At 36.3% G+C, this 27,440-nt stretch overlaps 2 protein-coding genes across 4 annotated transcripts; one reads left to right on the top strand and one right to left on the bottom strand.

The window, feature by feature from the left end:
• Positions 1-3,037: 3,037 nt before the first annotated feature.
• On the top strand, positions 3,038-20,152 carry LOC148654535 (uncharacterized). 3 transcript variants are annotated; one of them, XM_088646888.1, is made up of 4 exons: positions 3,038-3,242; positions 9,491-9,548; positions 11,754-12,236; positions 19,857-20,152. In XM_088646888.1, the coding sequence occupies exons 3-4, from the start codon at positions 11,755-11,757 to the stop codon at positions 20,017-20,019; spliced, it is 645 nt and encodes a 214-aa protein (XP_088503014.1). In that variant the 5' UTR covers positions 3,038-3,242; positions 9,491-9,548; position 11,754; the 3' UTR covers positions 20,020-20,152. The 3 variants fall into 3 exon arrangements, with proteins under 3 accessions (XP_088503014.1, XP_088503017.1, XP_088503016.1); XM_088646890.1 differs by lacking the exon at positions 3,038-3,242 and adding an exon at positions 9,286-9,378; XM_088646891.1 differs by lacking the exon at positions 9,491-9,548.
• A 380-nt stretch (positions 20,153-20,532) lies between these two features.
• LOC148654534 (uncharacterized) lies at positions 20,533-26,909 on the bottom strand. The gene is made up of 2 exons (XM_088646882.1): positions 26,772-26,909; positions 20,533-24,455 (listed from the first exon to the last, which is right to left on the bottom strand). The coding sequence occupies exon 2, from the start codon at positions 24,364-24,366 to the stop codon at positions 22,291-22,293; it is 2,076 nt and encodes a 691-aa protein (XP_088503008.1). The 5' UTR covers positions 24,367-24,455; positions 26,772-26,909; the 3' UTR covers positions 20,533-22,290.
• Positions 26,910-27,440: the final 531 nt, after the last annotated feature.

Below are 27,440 nucleotides of genomic sequence, written 5' to 3'. Positions count from 1 at the left end.
GTTTTTTAAAAAAAACAGAAATGGAGTGTGTGGTAAAGATTATTGGGAAAATATCTGCTCTAGAAGAATCCCTGCAGGATTCTGTGAGGTTTGTTTTACACTAGTACAGTCACAGACATATTCATTGGCACCCTTCAGGATCGCCAAAGATATAATCTGAGAATTAAAGAAGTTTGTCAAATTATACATTTCTTTGAACATTAGAGCTATATCAAGTTGACACACCAATGAAAACACCAATGTAAAGTCACTTAAAGGGAAATTCAGTCCCAATTTCTCAGACTGGTTATTAAAACGGCAACAAAATAAATTGACAAGGTATCGAAATTTTACAAATTCAGAATTCAGCACAAAATCATGAATTTTGTGAAAGTAATGTACAGTATACACCTTGTGGCGAGAACAAGGGTTTGCAACGCATGAGAGTCGCTGTAATGACTAATGTAATGTGATATATAGGCGAGTAAGAACAGGTTGTACAGCAGACATTTCACCGCGGAAATTTCAACGTGATCTGCATGTAGAGCTAACAAGTAAGTTGTATTTGCCATCAAAACTGTCTCAAAGTCAAGCTTAATATTTCTTTTCATCTAAGAGATATATATTAAGAAGCCTGTTTTTTTATAATATAATAGGGCTGCTTCGTCTCACCAGATGTTCAGTTGCCTCATTCTAAATTGCAGAACATGGCTCTGTATACCTGGACATTTTGTCTATTTTATTATGTAAATAAGAGGTTTTGCACAATACTGTGTACATTTTATGGCTGTTATGGTTTGAAATGGATTCATCAATGACAACTATTTTTAAATCCAAAATATAAAAGTAGGGCTGCTGTTCCTTTTTAATAGGGAGTTGGGTTACCACACAGCTTGTACAGGCTGTATGCAATGTGGCATAGAGGTCACCAGCATCTGGAATTCTGCTGTTTCAAACGTTGCTCTAGAATGTCCTATAAATGCTTGATTTTGTTCAGATCTGGTGACTGAGAAGGCTATGACCTATGGGAAACATCAATGTTGTGCTCATCAAACCATTGGGCGACCACATGTGTTACCCCTAGCCAGTCCTGGCCAGAAAGAAATGCTGGAACGTGATGTGACAATAATCACTTAGTACCATTAAGTAGCAATTAGCATTGATCTTGTCTTCTAAGAGAATGAATGCACACAGTCCATACAATACAAAATTATAGAATTACTAGAAATATGTGCTGTTTGAACCAAGCATTCAGGGCTGTATAGTTCTTTAGGTTAGCACCACATGTGCACTTGCTTGTACCTGTATGTTGATGGACATGATGAAGCATGATTCATCTGATTCATATTGCGTCTCATCCCTGTGTGGTATTCTGTTGTCTTTTATATTGGCCTTGACTTGAACATCATGCATTACCAGGTGTGAATGTTTTGCACATAGAACATCTCATCTAATTTAAAACTTCAAGCATGAATGCCTTTTTTAAATATCTTTAACAATTATAGTTTAACAATATTTACTAAACTGAATTCACTTGTGAATAATATTTTTGAAAACGGAGAAAGATATTTGACTGTATTAACAGGTTGGTACCCTCTTATGTCCTGCGAAGCAGAAAAAAAACATTGGCATGGTCTCTGATCACTGCCTAAATCAGTCCAGTGATCCCAGCTGCATAGATATATGATTAATATGTTCACCATCATGACTTAAGAGGAACCCTTTAAAGAATCACTGCTGTAAGGCACTGCATTTGTACTGAAGCTGCACAAGATGGCAGTAAACCATAACTTAGCTTCAGAAGCAGTTTTGTTTATTACAACCTGAAGACAACCGTGAAACCTTCAGCACTTTTTCATTTATCCCAAAGAATCATTTATGTAGAATTTTTTTTCTCTAATGTTCACTTCTGTCCACATCATTGTTTTTTCAAATGCATGTGTACTGTATGTATGTCTGTCTTGAAGTAGGGATGGCCAGCCACAATTATTGTTTTTTTTTTAATGGAACAGATGTTTGATCTTAATTTTAAAAGGTCTGCATTCAATGTATCACGACCAGATCTCCAGAGACTGCAAAACACTGAGTGGTTATGTACTTAACTTTAAAGTTGTTCCAAGCTCTTGCAGAAATCGATAATTCGAGGAGGACCTATAAAACCTGGATATCAGCTCTACAAGTCTGTCTATCCATTTCAATTAATCTTAGGTTTATATTTTCATTTATCTACTTCGAAGACAACATGGTCCTAAAGCATTGTCTCTAATCCCAAATGCCAGTCTTGATTATGAGAAGCATTACTGTGGGCTCTAGTTAGCTTGTGTTTTATTAAAGCATATTGCAGAAACACATTTTTGTGTACATTCCAATGATACAATAAACAAAAAAGATGAGCAATTTAAAGTTTACAGTATTATGTACATTATCAACATCAACAATCAAATCTCAACACCTCTCTCTGTATAGTGAGTGATGCTTCACAACAAAACAGGCCTGATTTACATTTGTGTAGTTCCAAAGCATGGTATTTTTAATAATAATTTGTAAATGGATGTTTCTGATGATGAGTAAGACTGTAATTCCTTACACCAAGCTGGATCTAACAAAAACTCATTAAATTTACAGCATTAACTTCAAATTGTGATGGATTTAGGTACAATTTTCATGTTATATGATATGTACTGCATCTGATGCCAGTAATTGCTTGACCTCATTTACAATAACCATATCTACTTTCTGACACTGGAAATGTACAAACTCTAGAAGTGGAAATGATTTTCATAACTAGTTTGGAGCAGAGGATAATACTGATTTCAGAAAAACTTTGTACAGCACTTTACTGTTCCAGTAAATACGTTTTTACATACTTTAATTCTCAATTTCACATTTTTAATTTTCAATTTTACATTTCATCCTTTTACCTAGTCTTGTTTACTAAATAAAAAATCTGCAATTTTTCAGCATTCCAGTTCTATGAAATAGACAAGATTTTCAAAGCAATATTACACTGCTGCACTTTCTTGGTGATATGGAATCAGCATACACTAAAGACTACCTTGGTTGCTATAGGAACCAGTCTAGTTTGCAAACAGGCTGCACCCAGCGTAGTTTGTTAATACATAAGGACTGAACAAATTAATTTCTTTATTAAACAAGAATTTCTTTAAATAGCATTCAAGAAAAATTAAATTGCATGTCTGGCGTTCACCATGTTCACAAAATGCCTACAAACAAAACTTGGAGAACTAACATAAACTGATAAGGTACAGTATGTTTAGATTTCCCTTCACTGCCATTTGAATCTTTTCAGGCCTTAAAAAGATTTGCTGATGAAAATTGCATGTATTTTTTAGACGTGCACCAGGATAAGCAGGAATTACACAAATAGTAGAAGTAAATAACTTTTTTGAGCTGTGCTTGTACTGTATGTGATAAGCAGAAATGTGCAAATTTATTTTTTAAGGATTATTATTGTAAGACATAGGTGTCAGGACTCCCAAGGTGTAAAACTCAGAATACTGTACTGGTTTCTATAAAATCATGGGTCTGCTTGACATCTAAAGTGGCATTATAGAAATCTGTTTAATCAACACCCTTCTAATGTACACGTATCTATTGGGTGGAATATTTGTATTATTATGCACAGTGTTCTTGGAGAGATATGTTTGTCTAAAAATGGATTTACATAATCCTTTAATAAAATTAAAGTATGTAGTAGTTTTGCCTGGAGCCAAGGATAGCATCCTTTCAGCCACATGCTTTGTTTCCTAATGTATGTTAATAAATTAGCACTTAAAAACCATAAGGACTTTTTTTCAGGCTTAACACCTCAAGGACTGAAGTTTTGAATTGAATTTGAATTTGTGATGCCCCTTAATACATTTGCTTTCTGTGACATCCCTTGTTCCTGATGTAGCATTTAACAAATAAAAAAACCTTTTTCCTTTCCTTTATCAATTTTATTGGAGTTAATCATAATTTAATTTAAGTTGCCTATGCAAAGCTTTCATATAGAATATTTAAGCCCTTACGCAAATGATAGGACAACATTACATACACATTTGAATTAATTAATAATAATAATAATAATAATAATAATAATAATTGCTTACACTTATATAGCGCTTTTCTGGACACTCCACTCAAAGCGCTTTACAGGTAATGGGGACTCCCCTCCACCACCACCAATGTGCAGCATCCACCTGGATGATGCGATGGCAGCCATAGTGCGTGTTAAAATTGGACTTCTGTTTTAGACATAAATCTTGCTTTTCATTTGTAGATAAAAATTAACTGGTATGCTTTACTTATTTCAATAATTATTTGAGGTATTATATATTTAATTAAATCGAATGTTTGGGGACATAAAAGCAGATGTAGAAAAATAAAGGAATGGCTAATAAGATTCACTATGATTTTAAATCCTAAGACAGGAAGTGTTCACTGCCTTAGATTTTTTCCACAATTTGTTAAATTGAGTTATACTCAAATAAAAAATAATGTATCATTAATTTCACTCATTTATAACAGATTTTTGTCACTGATACAAACAAAGTGCTATATAATGTTACAGTGTAACAAAAGTACTGGCATTTTTTATGTGTAATTTAAAGTAAAACCCTGAAATGACTTGTATTGTTAAGCTTTCACCTACCTTTGTTATGTGTGAAAGCCAGTAAAAACACTCACAACAGCTAATTCACATAACAAAGCCAAGTTTTTTAAGTAAGGTAGTCACCACAGATCAGCATGTTCCACAGCAAAGAGAAAGTAGAGTCTACGATGCCAGCATTAGTCAATCGCACTGAGAATCTGTAGAAGGACTTAAAGTTTTTGTTCACTAATTTACCCCATCCAGTTTGACAGAGTTTGAGCAAATGTTTAAGGAAGAATGGGAAAAAATCCCTTAATCCAGATGTGGAAAGATGATATGGTTCTTCTCAAAATGTCTCAAAAATATTTTTGACTCTTTAAATTGTTACGTCTGTTGTGTGAATCAAGGTAAAAAATTAATTGAAAATGTTGTAATAAAATAATATTTGGATTTGTGCAGGAGGGAGGAATACTTTCTAAAGGCACTGTAATTGTAAAAAATACAAAAGATGTACAAAATGTCTGCAATTTCAATAAGGGTGTATAGACTTTTTATATCCACTGTATTAGGGAATACTATGTACGCATGTAATAAATGCCCCAAATAAAGATATTAATGTTGTACAGCAAAGCCTCCTAAATATCTCTTACATTTAAATTGTAAAATTTAATCCAAAGCCACTTCTCCCTCCTTAAAAATTCAGAATTCATAGCACGTGATTTTTCTCGGTAATCCCCTGGGCCATCTCATTTTGGAGGCAAAGGACTGAAAATCTTAATGCAGAAAGACTATTAATTTTTATCATAACACAGCCAGTTTGTAATGAAGCTTGTAAACACACCCATCTATTCATGTTTGCCTTCAGCTGTCATAAAATCATTAAAAATGTCAGTTATGATAGAATGTAATAAGAGCTGAATATCTACACCTAAATACAGTAGTTTACATGCATAATCAGCAGTATTTTCAATGGCAGGGCAGCACCTTCCATCTCAGTGTTCAAGGACATCAACACTGTCTTTAATCAGTTAATCATACATCCTGTCACTGAACAGACACGGCTTTGATTTAGAGACATTAAGAAGTGCACATCATCTGTGTAAAGGGAGCTGATGCTGAGCTGAGTTGACAGTGATAGGAGCAGAAAGGTTGCCAAACAGCAAGAATGAGGAGTTCCAATGACAAGGCAAAAATAGTGGAAAAGTGGAGAGCCTTGATGAGCGCCTCTCGAAATAATAAACTGGGTATTGCATGTGGGCAGAGCCACTGAAGGCTTAACATATGCAGTAATACTATATTAATAAACTGTGGGCCCGGCCCCATCAGATCCAACGCCAACCAGAGATGATGCCATTCTTATTTGGTAAAACGCTCTTTGGCACCTATTGATTGAACAGCACAAGGACCGTTGTCAATTCCTGCATTATGTATGTGATGTGTAGAAGATGGTGTTTTTCATCAGTTGGAGAACATCTTCTGAGAAGCCTTGCTCAATCAATATGGACTATTTTAGTTATAAAAGCTTCATGCTGATGTGATAATATAAGACAGAGCCTGGCATCTATTTGATCTTTTAATGAAAGACGGTGATAATGTTCTTTTCTAGTAGTAAGGACATACAATAGTAGCTGTTTTTTACATCTCTAGGAGATGAGACTTGCTTAATAGCAGTTTGACTAATATCTACAGTAACAAAAGGAAGGCCAACTAAATCCACAAAGCTAGACAGAATTCAGATGGGATACCATCAATTCTGGTAAAATGGGAGATCTTTTATGCCCTGCAGTACATCCTTTAGCTCTGCGAATATCAATGGTTTAACAAAGCTTTGAAGGAAACGTGCAGATTTCCTTAGCAAGATGGGTATCAGAGCTACTGTATATAGTGAAGTCCAATAGAAACAGAATGCATTATTTATCCGGGTTAGATACATTAAAATAGTAATAATTCCTTACACTTATACAGCGCTTTTCTGGACACTCCACTCAAAGCGCTTTACAGGTAATAAGGACTCCCTTCCACCACCACCACCAATGTGCAACATCCACCTGGATGATGCGATGGTAGCCATAGTGTGCCAGTACACTCATCACACACTTGCTATCAGTGGAGTAAAGTGATAAAGACAATCCATAGATGGGGATTATTATGAGGCCATAATGGGAAATTTGGCCAGGATGCCAGGGTAACACCTCTATTCTTTTTGAGAAACGCCCTGGGATTTTTAATGATCACAGAGACTCAGGACCTCGGTTTTACGTCTCATTCTAAGGACGGCGCCTTTTTACAGTATAGTGTCCCTGTCACTATACTGGGCCATTAGGACCCACACGAACCACGGGGTGAGTGCCCCCGCTGGCCCCACTAGCACCTCTTCCAGTAGCAACCAAGCAGTTTTTCCCATGAGGTCTACATCCAGGTACTGGCCAGGCTCACACCTGCTTAGCTTCAGTGGGTTGCATGGTGATATGGCTGCTGGCTAAAATATCCTAATGGAAAGATTTAACTTATACAATGTCTACATAGTTTTCATTATTATGAAGTCAAAGAACCAGCAAATAACTGGGTCTTCTGCTGTTTAAATATTTTTTTCTGGCTCAGTGGATCAGTGAGTCTTCATGCTTCTTAAATAGAAGATTAATTTCTGAGCTAATGATATTCAGTTCATCTTGTATAACTTCCAAAGGAGTGCTTTGCTGAGCACACTCCTGAAAAGAGTTTCTAATTCAGTAATTTTGAGTTGATATTTTTTTTCACTATGAGGCAAATAGTAAATTTATTTTTAATACATTTCTTAAATCCTATATAATTTATGGATTGTCTGCTACACCACTATTGAAGCTGATAAGTTAATTGAACTCAGTCTGGTATTGTTATTTGTAAAAATGTGGTGTGAAACCACCAGCATTTGGAGTTCATTTGAAAGTGACAACTAGTACGGTAGGTGTCTCTGACTGCTCTGACTGAGCAACTGTGCATTATGTGTAAGAAACATGATTCTGAAAGTAGTCTATATCTGGAATATTGTAGGTTACAATAGGAAAAAGAACCCTAACCCTAAAAAATATACAGTATACCTGATTTAAAGCATCTGCCCTCGATCTTCTGTATCTAAGCTAATGTCTGTGCTTTAATTAAGACATTTGAAGAGAGGAAGTAAAACGACAAATGAAACACTTTCTGAGCAACCACATACTCATTGCGATCATTATTTACTGATGTATATTTATGTAACTGCGCAGCCATTCATCACCGGCATAGCCACTGTGGCAATGGTAGTTCAAACCAGAAAGAATGTGTTTGTCCTGAGAGGTTTACTGCTACTATATTGATGTACTGTATAAAGTAAAGCAGGTTCCAGGTGGCAAGAAAGAGCGATCAAAAGCAGATTCAAAATATTGTCTGACTATAATGACCACGTACACATGTGTGAACAAGAATCAGCAGAGTCTAATTCAATGTGCGGTGGCATTCCTCCCACTCCCAGCCCAACATCCAGCTCTGAGAATGGCTGGAGAAACTGAGTGCTTCAAGACAACAGGGAGCATCTGATAATTCTGATGATTTAAACAGATGTTCACCTAATCGCTGATTAATCTGTCTTTAACTAAATGTGCAGGTTGTCGACTGGACTGTGGTTGAAGCTGATGATGTAAATTAACATGGAAACCATGGAAAAGTTCGATATATTGGGATAGTGATCAAATGCCAATGTAGGGTCTTAGAAGGTGAATTTGTTAATTAATATGTTGAATTGGGAAGCGGTGTAGTCTATTCATTTTTTGGCCATTTAAACAGAATGCACTAGGTATATGCAACCATTCTTAACAGTATTATCAGAAACTGATGATGATTTCCCTTATTCCCCATAATTTAATCATAAACAAGCACAACTTATCATGTTTGGCCTGTTTAATGAAGAATTGTAACTTTTTTTCCCAAAGATTCCATTTTTAAAATTCTTTATAACCTATAACAGAACTTAAGCAGTGTTAATAATCTTGTAGAAAATGACACCTCTTGATCAAATTTTTATAATATATACTTTATTAATGGATGCTAAATAGTAATAAGTTTAAGTGAGTTATTTTCTAAGTGAAACTGCTACTGGAAGACTGTCGTTTTTCATTCAACTTAGGTTATGCATGGACCAATGTCTTCAATTACAGTACCTCTTATGCTTCAACTACGCATATTTACATAATAAGTATTGGTCATATTAGGAAGGTTTGTTAATGCATTTGTGAATGTGTTGAGTGAATGCATTCTGACATTGTCTTTATGTTGTATATTTCTATGGTATTTCTTTAATTGTATGGGGTTACCAAACCAACACACAGTATAACTAGTTGTTATGGCAATAAAGTAATGAATCTATCTGAAAATTGCTTATTCTGTGACAGTTCACAACTTGTTCCAGAATCACAGGGTACAATGAAGTGAGTCCTGAATGAATGAGTCACCAGTTCATTGCAAGGCACACATACAAAGGGATAATTCAGAGACACCGGTTAACTTAGACATGTCTTTGGGGAGGCCAAAAGGATTTAGAACAGCTGGAGAAAACTCCAGAAGATACAATACAAAATCAAAGCCAGGACCCGAGTGCTGTGAGCCAGCAGACGTAACCACCACATTACCCACAATGAGGTCACAATAACAGTATCACCTGGCACTCAGCCACTTCTCTGACATCACGGCTTTTTATATGAGGTCAAGGTAGTCTGCAAAAAAAGTTGCTGTCTCTGAAACTGCCGTGGCTTTTCATAGAGAGTGCTTCCACTGCCAATAGAGGGGTTGTAAATGTAAGAGTCTGTGATTTTAAATTGTATGCATAATGTATCATAATAATCTATAATCACATAATAATCTATCTATATAGGTACTCTGTTCCTGATACTTTGATTTTTTATTCAGGATGATATCAGCATCAGCATAAAGGACAACATTTCAATGACTCTGAAGTACAGAAAAGGTACAGCATTTTGAAAATGTCTTAATAGTTGAAAATATGTCATGTTTTATTTTGTTAGGACTAAAGATTATCTATTCAACAGTTCTTAAAAAGCAGATTTAAACTAACTACAACCTACAACAGCGTATAGTATGTGAAAATTATGGCATGTTTACTGTTCCTCATCAAAATGTGTATTTACAACAGTATGCACTGTCCTGGTGGAGAATGTCAATACATAATTGTAAATTTAGTTTAACCATTTTGGGAAAAGAAAAATAGACGTGGACAAGATGTTGAGTTTAATTATTAGACCTGCCTAAGCGTTTTTTGCTTACAAGTTTTCTTTGACAGGAAAAAAATCTACAAGTTGTATTTTACTATTTAAACGTTGATGAATGAAAATGATAAAAATTTAAAGAATTATACAGTATGTCAGCCCATATAAGATTACAATGTTGTTATTCAATTATTTTCTTATAAGAGTAGAGTAAGGCTCTAACACTAATTGTCAGGTATCTTCTTAAATAAGCTTTACACAATTATCTGTTAAAATGTGGCAAACATATTTATACATTATTCCATAAATATAAATTAGCAGTGTGCATATACTGTATGTACTTTTTAGCTTTTGAGGATAAAGTTAGTTATTTAAAGTTAGTTGAAGAAAGTGTTTTTGATTGAAAACAACTCAGAGAAAGAAAGAATGACTCTGTTTTATATTTAGATTGATATTTTTTAATATTTAGATTTTTAATTTAATCCTGTAGTAAACTAGACTATAACTAATTAGTGTTTGCAACCACACCCTCAGAGAGTTCCTACTTATACCGCAGAGCAAATGACTGGAGCAAAAAGAGTGAATTTCATTGTTCAGGCATGTAGAACCTACAATCAATTGATCCAGAGGATCAGTGCCCTGGGGAGTTTTTAAATATAAAACTCACAACTGGTAACCCACTGAAGCTAAGCAGGTGTGAGCCTGGTCAGTACCTGGATGGGAGACCTCCTGGGAAAAACTAAGGTTGCTGCTGGAAGAGGTGTTAGTGGGGCCAGCAGGGGGCGCTCACCCTGCGGTCCATGTGGGTCCTAATGCCCCAGTATAGTGATGGGGACACTATACTGTAAACAGGCGCCGTCCTTCGGATGAGACGTAAAACCGAGGTCCTGACTCTCCGTGGTCATTAAAAATCCCAGGCTGTTTCTTGAAAAGAGTAGGGGTGTAACCCCGGCGTCCTGGCCAAATTTCCCATTGGCCCTCACCAATCATGGCCTCCTAATAATCCCCATCTATGAATTGGCTACATTACTTTGCTCTCCTCCCCACTGATAGCTGATGTGTGGTGAGCGTTCTGGCGCGCTATGGCTGCCGTCACATCATCCAGGTGGATGCTGCACATTGGTGGTGGTGGAGGGGAGTCCCCATTACCTGTAAAGCGCTTTGAGTGGAATGTCCAGAAAAGCGCTATATAAGTGTAAGCAATTATTATTATTATTATAAATATATGGTGTTTTTAACAGGTTAATTGGTCCTGGGTTTTACACACAGGCTGAGAGTGGCTCTTATCCCAGTGTTGCCCCTAACAACCAGCACATTCGCACTGGGACTTGTCTAACCCTGTGCAGACTCACTCAGTCCACATCTCCCAGCCCCCATTAATTTATTAATCAGGCACACCCCAATCATCAGTTGAGCTCTTTATTTAAGGTTGATTCCCTGCTTGCTCTGTGCTCCAACGTTGATCTGACGCTCAGTTCCACTTACCAGAACTCTAGTGCTTTTCTCATTTTATCACAATGATTGCCGCTAATGGCACTGACAAGTAAGGGAATGTTTTTTCCACACCGCCTTAGATTTACAGTAGCTAATTTTTTTCTCCACACCAACTAGTCCGCCTCTGAAACTCGGGCAGACCTTTGGTCCCCCCAGAACTCCTCAGAGTCTCTCTGAACACCCGTAGAGCTTGGCTTGCCGATCGTCACAGTCCCTGTATGTCAGGGACCTGAGCATAACACTGGGATTAATTGTCTTTGTGATTTATACCATGTTCAATTGTATTTTTTCTTGAAATGCTCCTCAACACTGTCACTTAGCACACTGTTTATTTTCATTGTACAGAGACTTGGCGCGGGATTTGTCTAGTTGATTGCCAACTAAACTTTGGAGGGCACAACAATGTGTGTTTCTGGCAAGAGTTTAACACTGCTTTTATCTGACTTCTGCAGAATGGACATGGTCAAATTTACAAGCTTCTGTCCACGATCCACGCAGAGGCTTATCCTCACAAGCCCATCAAGAAGCTCTGACACCAAGATGAGACTCCAGCATTGGCTTAGCCGATCCACGGAGCAGCTCCCTCTTGACAAGCCATGCTTGGAGTACATTCAGTGGTTGAAGGCTGGGGAGGACCCTAATTGGCAGGAACAAGGGTGGAGAGACACTGCTTATCACAGCCGGGCCCAGAACATCACGGACATGATAGCCTCTCTGTATCCCCTCTCCCTACCCAAACCTTCCAGAATGGGCCCCAATACCTACACGCATTTCTTGTCACAAAAGGGACAAACATCTTCCTGGTCCAGGAAAAAGGCATCGGTACAATCAAACCTAGCAAGGAGAGAGCAAGATAGGATCAGTTTTCTCAGCCAGATCAGAACACCTACTCTGGAGAGTCATGGAAACATACTTCCTCCTGAAAACTTCAAAAGGTATCCAAAAAACAGGCTTGCACCATGCAGACTTGCATAACTTCATCATTCGCATGCTTTCGAAAAACGGGGTGAATAATACATCCCTAATTAAAGTACCTTCGATTACATTTGGTTACTTGGGAGTTAGGAAAGATGCTGCTTGCTAACATCCATAAATCAACACATCCCTTTAAATTATGTGTTCCTCAATGCATGGGTTCCTTCTGGGTGTTGTAATTATAGCCTTTCCCTTACTATTTGGAGAGCTACTTAGTTAAGCCTTTTTTTAAAACTGAAGGTGAAAGTTAGATAACCTGAACTGAACAATTAAATTCAGGATATCACAGCTTAGCATTCTTACTCTGATGCCTTTTTATTGCTGATTTTATCTAAACTGAGTTTTAATGACCACAAGTAGTTTAAAACAGCAGTACTCCTATAAATCAATAGTCATTGTTATTATATTAGGAGCATTAGTTTGGAATTTCGTATCCAAGGAAGAAGAGTGATAAATATTTGTGGTCCACCAGCACTACTAAACATGATGTTAGATCTATTAACATGATAATAGGTCTCCCATTCAAGTACTGCAAGGGTAACTATGCTTAATGTTGAATATGATGATTTGATTATCAATTACTACAAATTCTTACAAATTCATATCACTGATCTAGATTTTGGAATACATCATATGCTAGTTAAATTAGCAAATCTTACTCTAATAGGAGTATAGTTTCCTTTACTTTTGTCTAGTCTTTTTATAATTTTCCTTGATGGTTTTTCAGTGTTTTCTTATCTTCCTATTTGATATCATCGATGAAACTGACTAGTATACTTAATATATCAAAAATAAGAACATATGGTTGGAACCTTACAAAAGAATTGTTACAAACTACAGGTCGGTCAGTCCATAAAGCCCATTTGGTAGTTAATAGTTAATTGATTCAAGGATCTCATCCAGCTGTTTCTCGAAGGAAATCCACTGTGTTGACTTAGTACCTGAGGATTTTGAATACTTGTAGCAGGTTAATTTCCTTCAGATATTCTGATAACCCTCTCGATAAGATCTGTTAGTTTAAGGCATATTCTATGTATTAATAAATGTATCCTCGTGTATTAGTACCTGTGTGTGTGCGTTGTTTGAGTTATGTCGCATGGTTGGATTCTAAAGCCATCAAAAGAATCAACTTTGTGATTTACTGCTACAATTAATAATTGTCTCAGTAAATGCCCAAACCCTACAGAACTGGTGCCTTCAGAGAGCCAGTTTTCTTACATATTTGGCGTCCCTGAACGGCTATGAATCACTACACTATAACAAGGCGTTCAGCGCACCATGCATTCTGCCCTGCGTCTAGGTTTTATGGAATGACATTTGGAAGTGTTCCATCAGAAAAACACTTAGTTGGAACATTCTCTTTTGCACTGTATGAGTATATAAATGAAGTATGAGGTCTCATTTTGAGACACATTGCTTATATGAGATGAAAGAAAAGAAGCAAGAAAGGTTAAAGGAAAACAAAATTAAGAGGCTAAACACAGGATTATTCTACCTAGAACTTGTGTCCAATAGTGACATGTTAATTCTGAAAAGTGTCTGACTAAAATCAACATGCCACCTGCTTGGATAAGCATGTTTTCAAATGCTTATGAGTAAAAGATGTAATTTGATACACAATCCAAGCCAGTAAAAATCTGGAAATCAAGGGGAAACCAGCACAGTCATTAAGCATACTGTATCTGTTTTTGCTATTTTTACAGTTTAAATTTACAGTAGTGCATTTAATAGCAGTAGTATTTTACTAGTCTAGTTCACATAACAAAGTTTTATGTGGTAAAACAAAACAAACTTGAATATTTTAAAAACAGAGGTCCTCCTATTCAATGTAATTGTAGTACTTGATCCTGATACTCTTTGAAATCCAATTGAAAAATAGGCTGTATTCTTCACTACTCCACTGTAGAGGCAGTGGGATTTTTCCATAAACAATGCTCCTTATGTCATTCTTCTCATTTTTGGTTCAGGATGTTACAAGTTATTTATAGCCTGAGAGAAACAAAACCGCACAAACTGCATGTTGAGATAATTGAGTCTCAGATAATGTGAGCAGCTTTGAATTAATTACAGTAGTGAGGCATGAAACAGCTAGCAGAAGGGATATAGGAGGAAGAATTAAGTAAGACTGAATTACACATTTCAGTATGGTTAAAGCATCTAAGAATACTGCAGTCATTGTTTTGGATGAGCGTTAGAGAACACTAGTTGAGAAAAAGACTAAAGCCTGGTCAAAGGAATGAGTATAGACATACAGCTTTATCTGAGATGTGTTTTATGTATGGAGTCTGTGTGTAGTATAGACAGTTTCACTTACTGTACCTCTAGGTTTCTCAATTGTTCTGATTGTGATTTATTAACCAGAGCTGTATAGCAGTTGTATAATATAATTAACAATATGAATGGACTGTGGTCAAGGTTGTTGGGCTTTTCTCAGCATTTTTTCTCTACTCCAAGCAGTATGATAAATGTGTTATATTCCAGTATGTTCATGCTCTTTGGTAAATTAGAACACACTCTGTGGTCTCAGTGTGAGGCTCACCCAGTGCTTTTTCAGGGGCAGAATGAATCCTAAAGCTCAGAAATCATCAAATCAAGTCTGGGCTGTGCCATTAACTTTTTGTGACTAGTGACAGTTCTCAGGTGATGATGTTAAACGCACTTATTTCTTCCAGGGTGTCCTTATTGAGCCCTCTGATTTGCTGATATCCTGTGAGCCCACATTGTTTACAGTGAGATCATAGTTATCAACAGGTCTCGATTCAGCCAGATAGGTGAGACATAACAACCCAAGCATTGACTGCTTGTTACCAGGACATTATTGATCAATTATCACTCGGCAACTTTATTTCTACTTGTATTCACTGTTTCTTTGGATTCATTGTAATTTGCTGTAACTGATATTTTCGCAACACTGTTCACAGGAATGAGAGGCTAGAACCTTTGCAATAGACTCTCGAGTGTGATATCTAATTTACAGCAATTAAAGAGATACTATAGGTAGTCTCAGCAATAGCATGTATCCAACTCCTGGACTCCCAGAGCTCGAGGCAGGAAATTATTTTGTGGTGTCCCAAAGAATGTTAAAGAAAATACTGAATGTTAAATACAAATACTGAAAACAATTCAATCCATAAAACAATTAGTCTAGGAAAATACAGTTTAAAATACTTTAACAGAGAACTGAAGAGAAAACATCTGGAGAGAATGTTACACATACTGTACAAAAGGGCCTAATATTCCACAATAAAAGAGTACACAGAACTGCATGCACAAGTGAAAAAAAATAGAATTGTCAAGTGAGAAGTGGAGTCATAAAATAACATATACAAGGTATGTTTTCAATAACACAACAATGAAAGAACTGTAAAATGTTGAATGAATCATTCATGGGATAACAGATGATTTATAATAAAACATAAAAATAAATAGAAAACATTCTAAATATTTCATGTAGTCGTTTTTGCAGTAGATAATATCAGTAATACACCCTGTGATACAGAAAGACCTCGTTGTTGTAACCTACTTGACACTGAGGATCTACTGAACTAGCCTGTGGGTCTGATTGTTTAATTAGTTCCTGTTTAGAAGAAATATACAAAGTTTTTCTAGACGATCAAACTGAAACCCAGTACTAGGGCAAATGTGAATTCCAATGCTCTGTGCTGTTTAACACCTAAATACAGTTAAAGGCATCTAATCAAACAAAGAAAATAAAGCTCTCCTAAAGGGTTCAGTACACTTGAGTAATTTAGTACAATATATTGACGTTAGGAATATACAGGTTCTGAGGACTAGCAATGGGGAACTTACTTCACCTCTTGAAAAGAAAATGTTAAACATTAAATATTAGAAAATGTCAACCTCAATCCTCAATCTATTTTTTTTTTTATATTCAAGACATCTTCAGCAAGAGGAAGGACTAGGAAATTAAAAGTAATTTAAGTACAGGTTTGATTGAAAGCTTGAAATTGGCTGATGCAATATGTTTTTTCTTAACTCCTATAGTCATGTATAACAATACAGCATTTGCAAGATTTTAGAACACAACATTTCAAAATATACAAAAGCATCTATCAGTCTCAACTGTTTCACTATAAAATTTCTGCTTATCAGTACTGATCTTAAATAAACTGATCATTTTATTGTGATTAAGAGTTGTTCCTTTGCACATTTATCATAATAAAATTCCTAATATTTCCAAGTAAGGTCCCAGAATATAGAAAAGAGAACAAGCATTATATAGCATATAATATATGACCTTTGGTTTTTACTATTGTGTTTCATGTTGTTGTCCATGAGACCTTGAATAACAAAAGTATACATAGTGGACTTTTAAATATCTGGTCTGGAGGAGCTCCTTTTATTCTTAAACCCATCTAAAATTGTGTTTATTTTGATTGCAAAGCTCAGAAATGAGTGATACATTTGCAGTTTCAATTTTAAAGTGAGAACTGAAATCTCTGCAGTCTTCATAACATGCACATATTCTGAGAAAACACATTTGCTCCTTTAAGATCTGAATCGCCTGCATTCTGCAAATCCCAGGATTTCATTTTTCACAGCCGAAAATCCCAGTTTGCTTCCTTAATGCTTCCTGAATGTTCAAATTTCGTTGATTCTTTCATCTGAGAAGGAGATGTAGGCTTTGAATTATAATGAGTTGAATTTTCAGCAGCTTCTTGTGTTTCGCAGTCATCCTTCCTTGCCTTGAATGTCTCAGAGCAAATTACAGTAATCAAGGTTTTGCTATTTCTAGATGAATCCACACAGGGTATCTTTACTCCTTTAGCTGTGCTTTCATTAGAAGGAAGCTGATCTCCAAAAAAAGGGGAACATTTATCCCAAGCCCCTGGGGACAGACTTGTTGAAGCATCTCTTCCACTAGTTTTCAGATATTTCATCCTTGGTACCTGTTTCTTCATTTCCTTACAAGCCATCTGTTATTATTCTATTTTTAGAATAGTTTTGAGTATACAGTAACTGTGATCCTTAAAAACGAGTAAAATTTGCCTGAATAATTCATGTTACTGTCCTCATGTCTGTATGCCTTTCTTAGTAAAGGGTTAGTTTGCCGTGTGTTAGGTTTTTCTGTATAAACTTATATTTTTAACTATTACTACAACCTGGTTTAACTAATTTTTCAGTTCACTATACTACTGTAAATAACTTTTAGTAACAGTAGAGTTACTCTTTCACAAACAGTTAAAGTTTTAAATACTTTTAAAAATATGTTGTGTTGTTTATTCTCATAACACTAATGATAATTTGCTGTGGTTTATCATCGTGCAACTTGAATTATGAAAATGCAGTGGATTTTCATTACCATGGATTAAATCATGGATGAAAATTAACCTTTACTAACCCATCCCAACCATATGTAAAAATACATACTGTATAAACACACTGTCAGAATAATTATTTGCATTTTACAAAATGCCTTAAAATACTAGTTTGTTCACACACAACTGAAAAAATATTGATTTAACTGATAACATACATTGAAAATGCTTTTATTTTTATTGGGTCACATATCACTAGCATAATTGATTAGTTTTATTTAGCATATTTTAAGTTAGTGTGCCCTATTTATACAAGGTGTTTTTAAGAGGAGGGTCTCAAGCCATTAAGGACTTAAATCTATGATTAATTTAATCTGTTCTTTAAATGTTTAAATGTTTTCTTTCTTTACTTGGTTCCTTGAATCAAAAGGGTTTACCTTTAAATCGGGTTCTTTACCAAATTAAAAGAAAAATGCTTTCCTCTCAGTCATTTTAGATTTGTGGCAGCCACAGCTCTACAGTACATCCACTACTCCTCAAGGTCACCTTACAGGTGCTTGTTAAATTCAGGGCCATCATATTCAGCCGTCTTAAAACACTGCCACTTCCACCCCCTTGTGGGAAGTGTAGTTCCAGATACCAATGTTGCGACTGCAAGAACTACAATTTCTTCGTAGCAAGGTTACAATATGCAAAATGGCGATCCTTTTTATGGACCAGACTATCCCCTTATTCTCAGGTTTTCCTATCTCCATATGTAAGGAATAGAAGAGCTTTCCAAAGCAATGGAAACTTTAAATAAATTTACTAAGAAAAATCCTCATCACCAGATATCTCATTTTTCAATAATTGTCTCAAACAAGGACAATAGGCTAGTAGTAAAACAAATATAATAACATTCAAATAAATTAGATTTTTTGTATAGCACCCTTTACAACATGTTGCCATAGAGAGCTTACACAGTTATTTACACATACTGTACTTTACAGACAAGGTTATACAATACAATAAATCAAAACAGAATTAGGGCGTGTGGATGCAAAGTACTTCAGTGGATCATAGAGTAGTAGTGTAACCATTAGATATGGAAGTAAAGAAAAAAAAACTCCATAAAGAGAAAAATAAATCTCATTATCAAAATAAATTGTATTACTATCCAAATATTTCAACATTCTGTATAACAACTATCTGCTTTAAAATACAAGGTTAAAGACCTTACAAAAACACCCAAAACAAAAATCACAATATCACTTTTAACATCATGTTAAATTGGTCAATATCTGCAGGGATATCAGAGAGAATATCTAAACTCAGTGATATGAGTTTTTACTTTCATTAATAACACAACAGTTTAAGGGATGTGAATGACAATTTATAAATGCAAAACAAACTGAACACTCAAGCATATAATAAGATAAGATTTTATTATCCCCTGAGGAAATTTCTTATGGCGGCCAGCACTCCTGGCACACACACAAAGAAAAACATTGCATATTATACGATATTATATATATTATACTACCTGTGAGTGATCACCAACTGTTCTGGGATCGAAAACTATTTCTTTTGTTTTTTTAGCGTTCAAAATTAGGCTATTGTTGTCACACCATTGCACAAATCTGTGGATTTCTGACATGTATACAGATGAGCTGCTACTATCTATATATACTATGCATTAAGCCAAGAACAGCTTGTTGACCCTGACATACTGTGATGTGTTAAAAATGAATGGTACCATCTTATAAAGTTATGGTTAACGGACATTTGCTTCAACTTACTTATCAATAGATGGAGCTGCAGCATATTAAATGCAGAGCTAAAGTCCACAAACAGCATCCGAGCATAGGCATTGGGGTCCTCTAGGTGTTTTAGAACAAGATGCATTATGTTGTTGAGTGCATCATCGGTGTGCCGCCGGTGTTTATATGCAAACTGATATGGATCCAGTACAGTGTTCACTTCTGAGCACCACTGATACATGAAATATGACGTATGTCTGACTGGTAGACAATCAGGCAATTATCTAATAGTGGCAATTATTTTTACCATATTATTTACACTCTGTTAACACCATGTTACTGCAATACATTACATTACATTTCCTGTAAAAAATCTCATAAACAGTTTAGTGGATCCTTGAACTGATTAGATCCTTGTCTAATATAAAATAATTAAATATATTTAAAATAGGAAGAGGTACACTATTAAAAAAAGAAAACATTACCAAATTGTAACTGTAATTTTTCCTCTGTTTATTGAAAATCACAAACCTTTGATAAGTTTCTCTCTGCGGTCCTCCAGACACACTGGCTACAGGTTGACTCCGGCTGTCAAGAAGGACAGGACAGTGCCATCTGTCCCAGACCCCCCTTCCCCCTCTGCAGATGGGTTCAGACCCCGACTGGGAAAGCTGTCTTTCCAAAAGAACTGCCCTGTCTTTGAGAAGCTGATGAAAAAAGACTGACCAATAGCACAAAGCTGAGATCTCCAATTGCTAGCTCATACTTGTCATTTTTACAGTCTCTCATAAACGTAAAACATTCAGACTTACATTGAGATATCCTGCTGTATCTACAGTATAAAAAGTCTGTTAATTACATCGTGCAAGTATATTCATCCAATTTTCTAACCGTTTCATCCAATATAGCATTGTAGTGGAAGCCGGGGCCTATCTCTGCAAGCACCAGATGCAAGCAAGGGACAGCAGTATACCATAGGGCACACACAGACACAAATAAGCACACAATTACACCAGGGCCAGTTTTCAAGTTAGCAATGCTAACTGTGCTGCTGTCTGAGAATCCACTGAGGTCTATACCTGAACTGGCATCCTTGGTATTGGAGAAGAAAATCAATAGAATCATTTGCTAATAATTTACTCTACTTCAACAAAGCTTTTCTTCCAAAAAGGACATTCTGTACACATAAAATTTCATAGGACACAAGCAAAATACACAAGAATTATGCCTATGTTTTAGGAAAACACTTTAATACAAGCAGAATAAATACTGCATGCTGAAATAAATACAGGACAAGCAGCTAAAATCTTGCATAACCTGTACAGTATCTGTCAAGACTGAAATGCTCTATTTTACCAAATGATCTGAATATAGTACCAGTATGTCTTTAGACTGTGTGGAAACTGGAGTACATGGAGGAAACTATCATGGACATTGGGAGAACATACAAACTCCACACAGATAGCACCTAGGTCTTTATATGAGACATGAATGCTAACAACTGCACCACCATGCCTTTCTAAGAGTATGTACTGTATATAATATCGAAAAATCTTTGAAAATACATAGAAAAGGTTTTGAAAACATAGTAAAATAGATTTTAAAATCTATGCTCTTGTGTCTGAGTCTTTGGATATACATTTTTATTATGAATTGTTTCTTATTCTCTGTATATGTTTCAATACTAAAAAAACAAAAGAAAATCATTTAAATTGCACTAAAAATAGAAATGATTTCCATTCCATTTTTCAAATTCCAGTACACTATTTAAAATACAAATTCAGGATATTTTTCATATTTTCATTCACTGCAGGCAGTAAAGCTGGGTGTGGCCATGGGCAATTACAAACGACAAAATTCCATTAAATGGAAATTATGAAGCGGGGGAAATCTGAGAGATCTAATATGAAAAATGTATGGAAATGTAAATGGAATATTTAAATGGAAAATTGTTAATGGAAAATTGTTAATGGAAAATTTAAAAAGGTATTTCAAGAAATTATACTCTCACCGTGATACAATTATACTCTTGCTGTGATAATATATAACTGGAATTGCGTGAAATACTTGTTTATGTTTTAATAAAGTGCTTGGTGAAATGTAATCTGCATATGGTGATAAAATTATTATTAACAGAACTTATTGGATCAGAACTACAATTTTTCTCTGTCTGTAATAAAAACTTGACTTTGCTTTATAAAGGTTTGTTTTTAACTGTGGAATCCTCTTCAAGCTATAAAGCTGCAATCCACAACTAATGGTGGTATTTATAGGTAAATTATAGGTAGCAGAAGGCAGAAGTAAAATCAAATGCACAATAATCACTCTTAAATTCTAAAAAAAAAATAAAACAAATGTTTTCACAGAATGGCATGTGTATGATTTTATCATTGCAAAGCCATAATGGATGTACAGTAATGCATTTTTAATGTTCGAATTTTTTTCGCAGGACCTGTGATTTTGTATTTGTATTTGTGTTTGTGAAAGTGTATTGTGTTGAAATTGAAGTGATAAAATTATATAATTTTAATTTAAACCCCTTTTCCAAACTAAATAACCAATACATAATGTTCTTAATAAACTGGCTTAAATTGTTATTTTTTAATAGTGCACCACATCAGTCACACAATATTAAATATCAGCATACAGTAATTATACATTTGTTTGCTTCCATTGTCAGTAGACTTTAGTGACCAGCAACACAGTAATGAAGGTATTATTCCATGTCACATAAGGTGAAATATGTTAAAAACTGAGATATACTCTTTACCTTTTGTGACAAAGAGTAACCACTGCCATTTAAGATGAAATGATTTTCCTAATACAGCACTTCTTTTGAAAAACAAAAGTCTAGCCAGCAAATATTACGTTACATAATGTTTTTAATTTTTCCATACTTAAATCATTAAAAGGAGATTTTATTTGTATATACCCAATATATATCCAGATATAGAGAGCAAACAAAATTTTCAGAACAAGTTTGATATTCTTTAACTTCACTGAATTTTGAAAACTGCCTCTCCTTCACTTCCCTGAGGCTCAGGGCGCTCAGGTAAGTTCACATTAACCTGGTTTCCAGTTGCATCTGTTCTATTTCCTCTTTTCCCTCTGATTTTAATTTTAAGGGAGCTGGCTTTACATTTGTCTGAAGGTTTGACAGATTTTAAGCAGACAGGCTCAGACTCATCGGCATTCAGGTTCTGCTCTGAAATGTCACTACATCCTGTTTTCACTGCATTCTGGGCCAGCACTCGCAGGAACTGCTGCTCCACTGCCGAATTCAACTTTGCATCTTTAACCCACTTTGGTCTGGTCACTGGATTCAGAATTGACTCCATGTCAGAAGACCTATTAAAATGGATCCCTGTATCCACCTTCTTCTTCCCCTCTCGGATTGTTTCTATTCTCCTCCTGGCCAGTTTTGGGATAATGTCCTGGAGATCAGGGTCCAACTGGGCCACCTTTTTCTTATGTTTCTCCTCATTCTTCTTCTCTTCTGTCTTCCTTTGAAGCCACTCACTATGAGATAGCCTAAGACTTGTTGGTAGTTTATTTCCACTGTCTGGGCCTTTAGAGCACAGAGGCCTGTTTTCTGATCTATGTGGTTTGAGGGCCTTCATTGGTATGATGGCTAAGCTCTTTTTGGGCTTCCAGCTTTCTCCTTTTTTATCATCTTTGGCATCTTGTAAAGTGTCAACACTGGTTGTAAGCAAGGACTTTTCGTGTGGTACTACTTTAATATCTGTTAAAGTTCTTCTGATGGTTTTGGAAGATTTTAGTGAAAGAGTCTCATTTTTGGATACTTCTTCAGGAGTTCTCATCACTTGAACTTTACTTGTGTCTGTAGGCTTCCCCTTTCTTTTGTTCTGGGATGCCAGAGGCTTGGGAGTAGCTGTCTTACTCAAAGTTTCCTCTGTAAGACCAGTCACTGTGCTTGATATCTGACCAACTGGCTGTGAAGCAGCAATGCCCTCTTGCTCTACTTTACTAGAAAGCATGTCATATTCTAATGAAAGATTCTCTGAAGCTGTGTTCCCGTCTTTCCTCGAATCTGTTTGTCCCTCACCAATCAGACTTGTCTTTTGGGGCAAAAGGTCTGCACTAGTGTGGATCGCCAATTTATCCATTTTTGGTCTGTTTAGCTGTTTCATTGCTTGTGAACATTGACTTTGACGAGCATGAGTACCACAATGTAGATGTGTCTCTCTATCATGGCTCTTTGATTGTTGGGATACTTCACCAGAGCCATGATTTTTTAACCTCCTGTCAGTTTTCAAATGATTAGCACTCTGCTGCTCAGAAGCCTCCCTTCTCTTCCTTTCCATCCAGGCTCTCACCTGCTGCTCTGAGTTCTTTGCTCTCTCCTGCTTCTGTTGCTCTCTCCTTTTCTTCTCCTCCCTTTCCTGCCTCTTTTGGTTCCTCCTGGCTGCTCTTTTTTTTCTCCTCAGCAGGTTCTTCTGATGAAGCCACTCCTTGAGCTGCCTGTTCTCAGAGGTGTCCAGCCTGCATACTGTAGCTGCCTTTAGAGGGAGGGTTCCCACTTCTGCTTCCTTCTTTTCCTCTGTTAAAACGTTGTTAGCTTTCATTTGCAGTTTGGCTTTCTTCAGGTACTCCACAGACACATTTTTTGTAGGTGCTGAATGACACCGTAGAATCCGTATTCCAAAAGGCTTCATAACCGCAATGACCAGTCTTTGGTGATTTCTGTCTTTGGATACTCCAGTTCCTTCAGAATTGTTTATTGTAATGCTGGAGATTTCCTTTTCTATCTCTCCCAGAGACGGTATTTTGGAGTTAGGATGTGAAGACCACCTGATTCTGCTACTGGCATTTTTCCTTAAAATGTCACACCCTTGCTTGTCTTCACTGGTCCTGGATGTCTTATTATGAGAAAAACACTGTTCATTTTTCTCTCTCTCATACATGTTCTGCAGATTGACAACTATTGTCTTCTTCTTCACATTCCTCTTCTTCTGGGCTTCCTCATGATCTCCCCTTTGCTCTGCTGCTGAAAAAACCTCTTTTATAGCTTGTTGAGAAGATCTTGTCTTGGTCTCTTGGTATGATCTCATACTTTTCCCAGAGACCACCAAGAAGTCTCTGTTTTAACTTTCTTGGATTCTTTTATGTAGTCTGTAAAGTGCTGTCCTCCACATTTCATCTGTTCAAAAACAAATCATGGAAAAAATATTTTGAAATGTTTGTGGAAAATTGATTAACTTACTGCTGTCTCACTAATAATACTGTCATTATTAAAACACACTAACATTTAAAAATGTAGTACATTGAATTGAAGGATAACAGGATAAAGTTTATTTGCATTGAACATTTTAAATGCTCTGATTAAGAAAGCAGAAAATATTAGCAGGACTATAGGTTAAACAGGAAAATACAAATTCTAAAGGATTAACATGAGGTGTACAGTATATATAGCCTCAGTGTAGCCACGTCCCCTCTTGTCAACAGCATAAGCACCATAGCAAGCCTTTCACCGGTCACTCATATCCCGAGACTCGCAGTTTGCCAGCTATACAAATTTAAGTTATGGCATTTTTGCTGACTTGCAAAAATGTTTTGTTTCCCTTTTGAGACAAAAATGGTTTGGTTGTGTAGTCATCCCTCTCAAATGGGTGGTGCAATGCGGTGCAGTGGTTCTGTGGCCAATGATCTGCGCCTGTGGCTGGAAGGTTGCTGGTTTGTATCTGTCATGCCCTCTGCAGCCAGAAGGCGCTCCTACTCTGTCCTGTCCCTAGTTTCCTGCTTTGCTGTCCTTCCGGTTTCCCTCTTTCCTTGGGCTATATATTTCCAGGTCACTTATTCTGCCTCGCTTGGCATTGACGTTTGGATGTCCTGAGACCCGCCTAGCACCAGGTCGCCCCATATCTGCTACCTGAGGGCATAGGTTTCTATTCGGTACTCCAGAACTCTTTGCACTGACGAGCCTGGGCTAACTCCCCGTTCTGCCGCCTTGCATAGGGTCTTTTTCGCTCTCCTGCCTCTCCACGGTTTGTCCTTTCCGACATCCGTGACAGTATCCCGTGGCCGGCAGAAGAATCCTACTCCCTTGGGCCCCCAAGCTCCATGGGTGCTGTATAAATGGCTGACCCTACGCTCTGACCCCAAGCTTCTCTCCCTGTCTGTGTGTCTCATGGAGAGCAAGTTGGGGCATGCAAAAAGACAAATTCCTAATACAAGAAATTGTATATGGCCAATAAAGTGATCTTCTCTTCCCTTCAAACTTCAGTTAAGAACTCCATTTAAAAAATATTATATAGTTTAATAAGAAACAGACTAGCAACTTGGGGGTTCTAATAACTTCTTCCTATCTGCATATGAATATCTAAAAGAAGAATTTTAATTAAGTTTGTGCATCTCACCAATAGCTAATGATGGTCAATTACTGTATCTGTTGTTTATTGTTCTTTTAAAACATTTAACCAACAAATGTTTTAGTTTAGAGACTGTGAGCTTTGTTGAAAATTGCATGGGGAAAAAGATGCATGTAAAGGACACCCAATATATAATGTAAAAGTTATTTTTTTCTTTCATCTGAACAGAGTCTACTAAATCTACCCCATGTCCAGAAATGTGGTCTGCAAAGCCTTTTAATCCTACAGTACATGTTACATTTTAAAGTAAAACATTAAGACAAATGAACAAAAGGTGGTAAGATGAAGAAGCACAATTCAGATTCACAACCAAGAGCATCTTCTTTATGTTACATTTATGTAGTGATACAGTAAATACTACCCATTATTACGTCATAATTATATTTTGTCTGACTCGCGGTGAAATTAATTTAGCAGAAGTTCATATCTAGTCAATGAAAGATAATAATGATAATCCATATGAGGTCAGCAATACAGCTGTCCACTAAAGTGTGGACGTAGAAGAACTAAGCAATAATAGTAAGACAAAGGATAGTCTACAGGAGTTCCTGAGCTGGCAGTTTTTACATTGTTTTCAGAAAAAAAATATTCTTCAAATGTCAAACAAAGTATAGGTTCAGACCTTACACACATATACGTATGGTACATTTCTATGGTATCATTAATTAGATTAGGCATTCTCATTATGCTGAGTATCACAAATATCCATTACTGTATTTGTTGTCTGCAACTTTTTACAGTATATTCAGTTTTGTTAACACCTTCCGTACTGTAAAAGTAAAACGCGTGACACTTGCAGCGCGCAGATCCACAATTTGTTACCTAAAAAATGTAGATTATGAATGCACTGTAAAAAAAGTCTTCATAAATTGTACGTTTTAACATTCAGCTAGATTCTGAAATGCCGGCGTTGAAAAGCACTATTGAATAGTACCTTTCAACCAATCAAATTATTTTCGAGGTCTACTCCATACTGGACATGGTTGTGCTATTAAATCTACTGTTTGGTTTCAAAAATCATAAATTGTTCAAAAATGTTTCTTCTTCTGTTATTTTAACGCCCTTCCCCAATACACATGAATACTTACAATAAATGGAGTTCACAAGATTCGTGTGCGAATTTTATAATCTCATCTCTGTTCATTTGGTGTCTAATGCTTGCACTTAGCAACCATACAAAACAATAGGACTTAAACCTCACGTTTTTAAAGGGCTAGTTGATTTTAGTTTAGTGACCTATCCATGCATTTAAAATTGCGATATAAATCCAGTTTTAGAACTTAAGTTAATTAAGTTAAGTGATAGAATGGTAACGTTACGAATGGTATTAAAGAGCCCATAATAAAGTGATCAAAAAGAACAGCAGAAAATAAAGTATCGTGACTTTACAATAAAGAAAAAATAAACAATACTTCACAGTCCTAAAACCAAACCAAAAATAAATTATTCAAATTAGCTTTGCTGCCTCGGAGCGCACGGGGCTTTGATTCAATTCCGCATCTGGGTTGCTATCTGTGTGGAGTATGTATGTTCTCTCTGCGTTCGCATGGGTGTCCTCCAGGTGCTCCACTTTCCTCCCACAGTCTAAAATCAAAGTGTAAGTAAATTGGCTTCTGGGGAGATTAGACCTGGTGAGAACGTGTGCTGGTTGTGTCCGTCTTGCGATGGACTGGAGTCCAGTTCGCTGTGTATCCCGTCTTGTGCCTGTTGCTTGCCGGAATAGGCTTAGGCTCCCCTGCAACCCCGAATTTAATGAA

The sequence above is a fragment of the Lepisosteus platostomus genome, chromosome 9 (assembly GCF_059453375.1).
Source record: "Lepisosteus platostomus isolate fLepPlt1 chromosome 9, fLepPlt1.hap1, whole genome shotgun sequence".
Lineage (NCBI taxonomy): Eukaryota > Metazoa > Chordata > Actinopteri > Semionotiformes > Lepisosteidae > Lepisosteus > Lepisosteus platostomus.
This window is presented reverse-complemented; position numbering and strand designations above follow the sequence as displayed.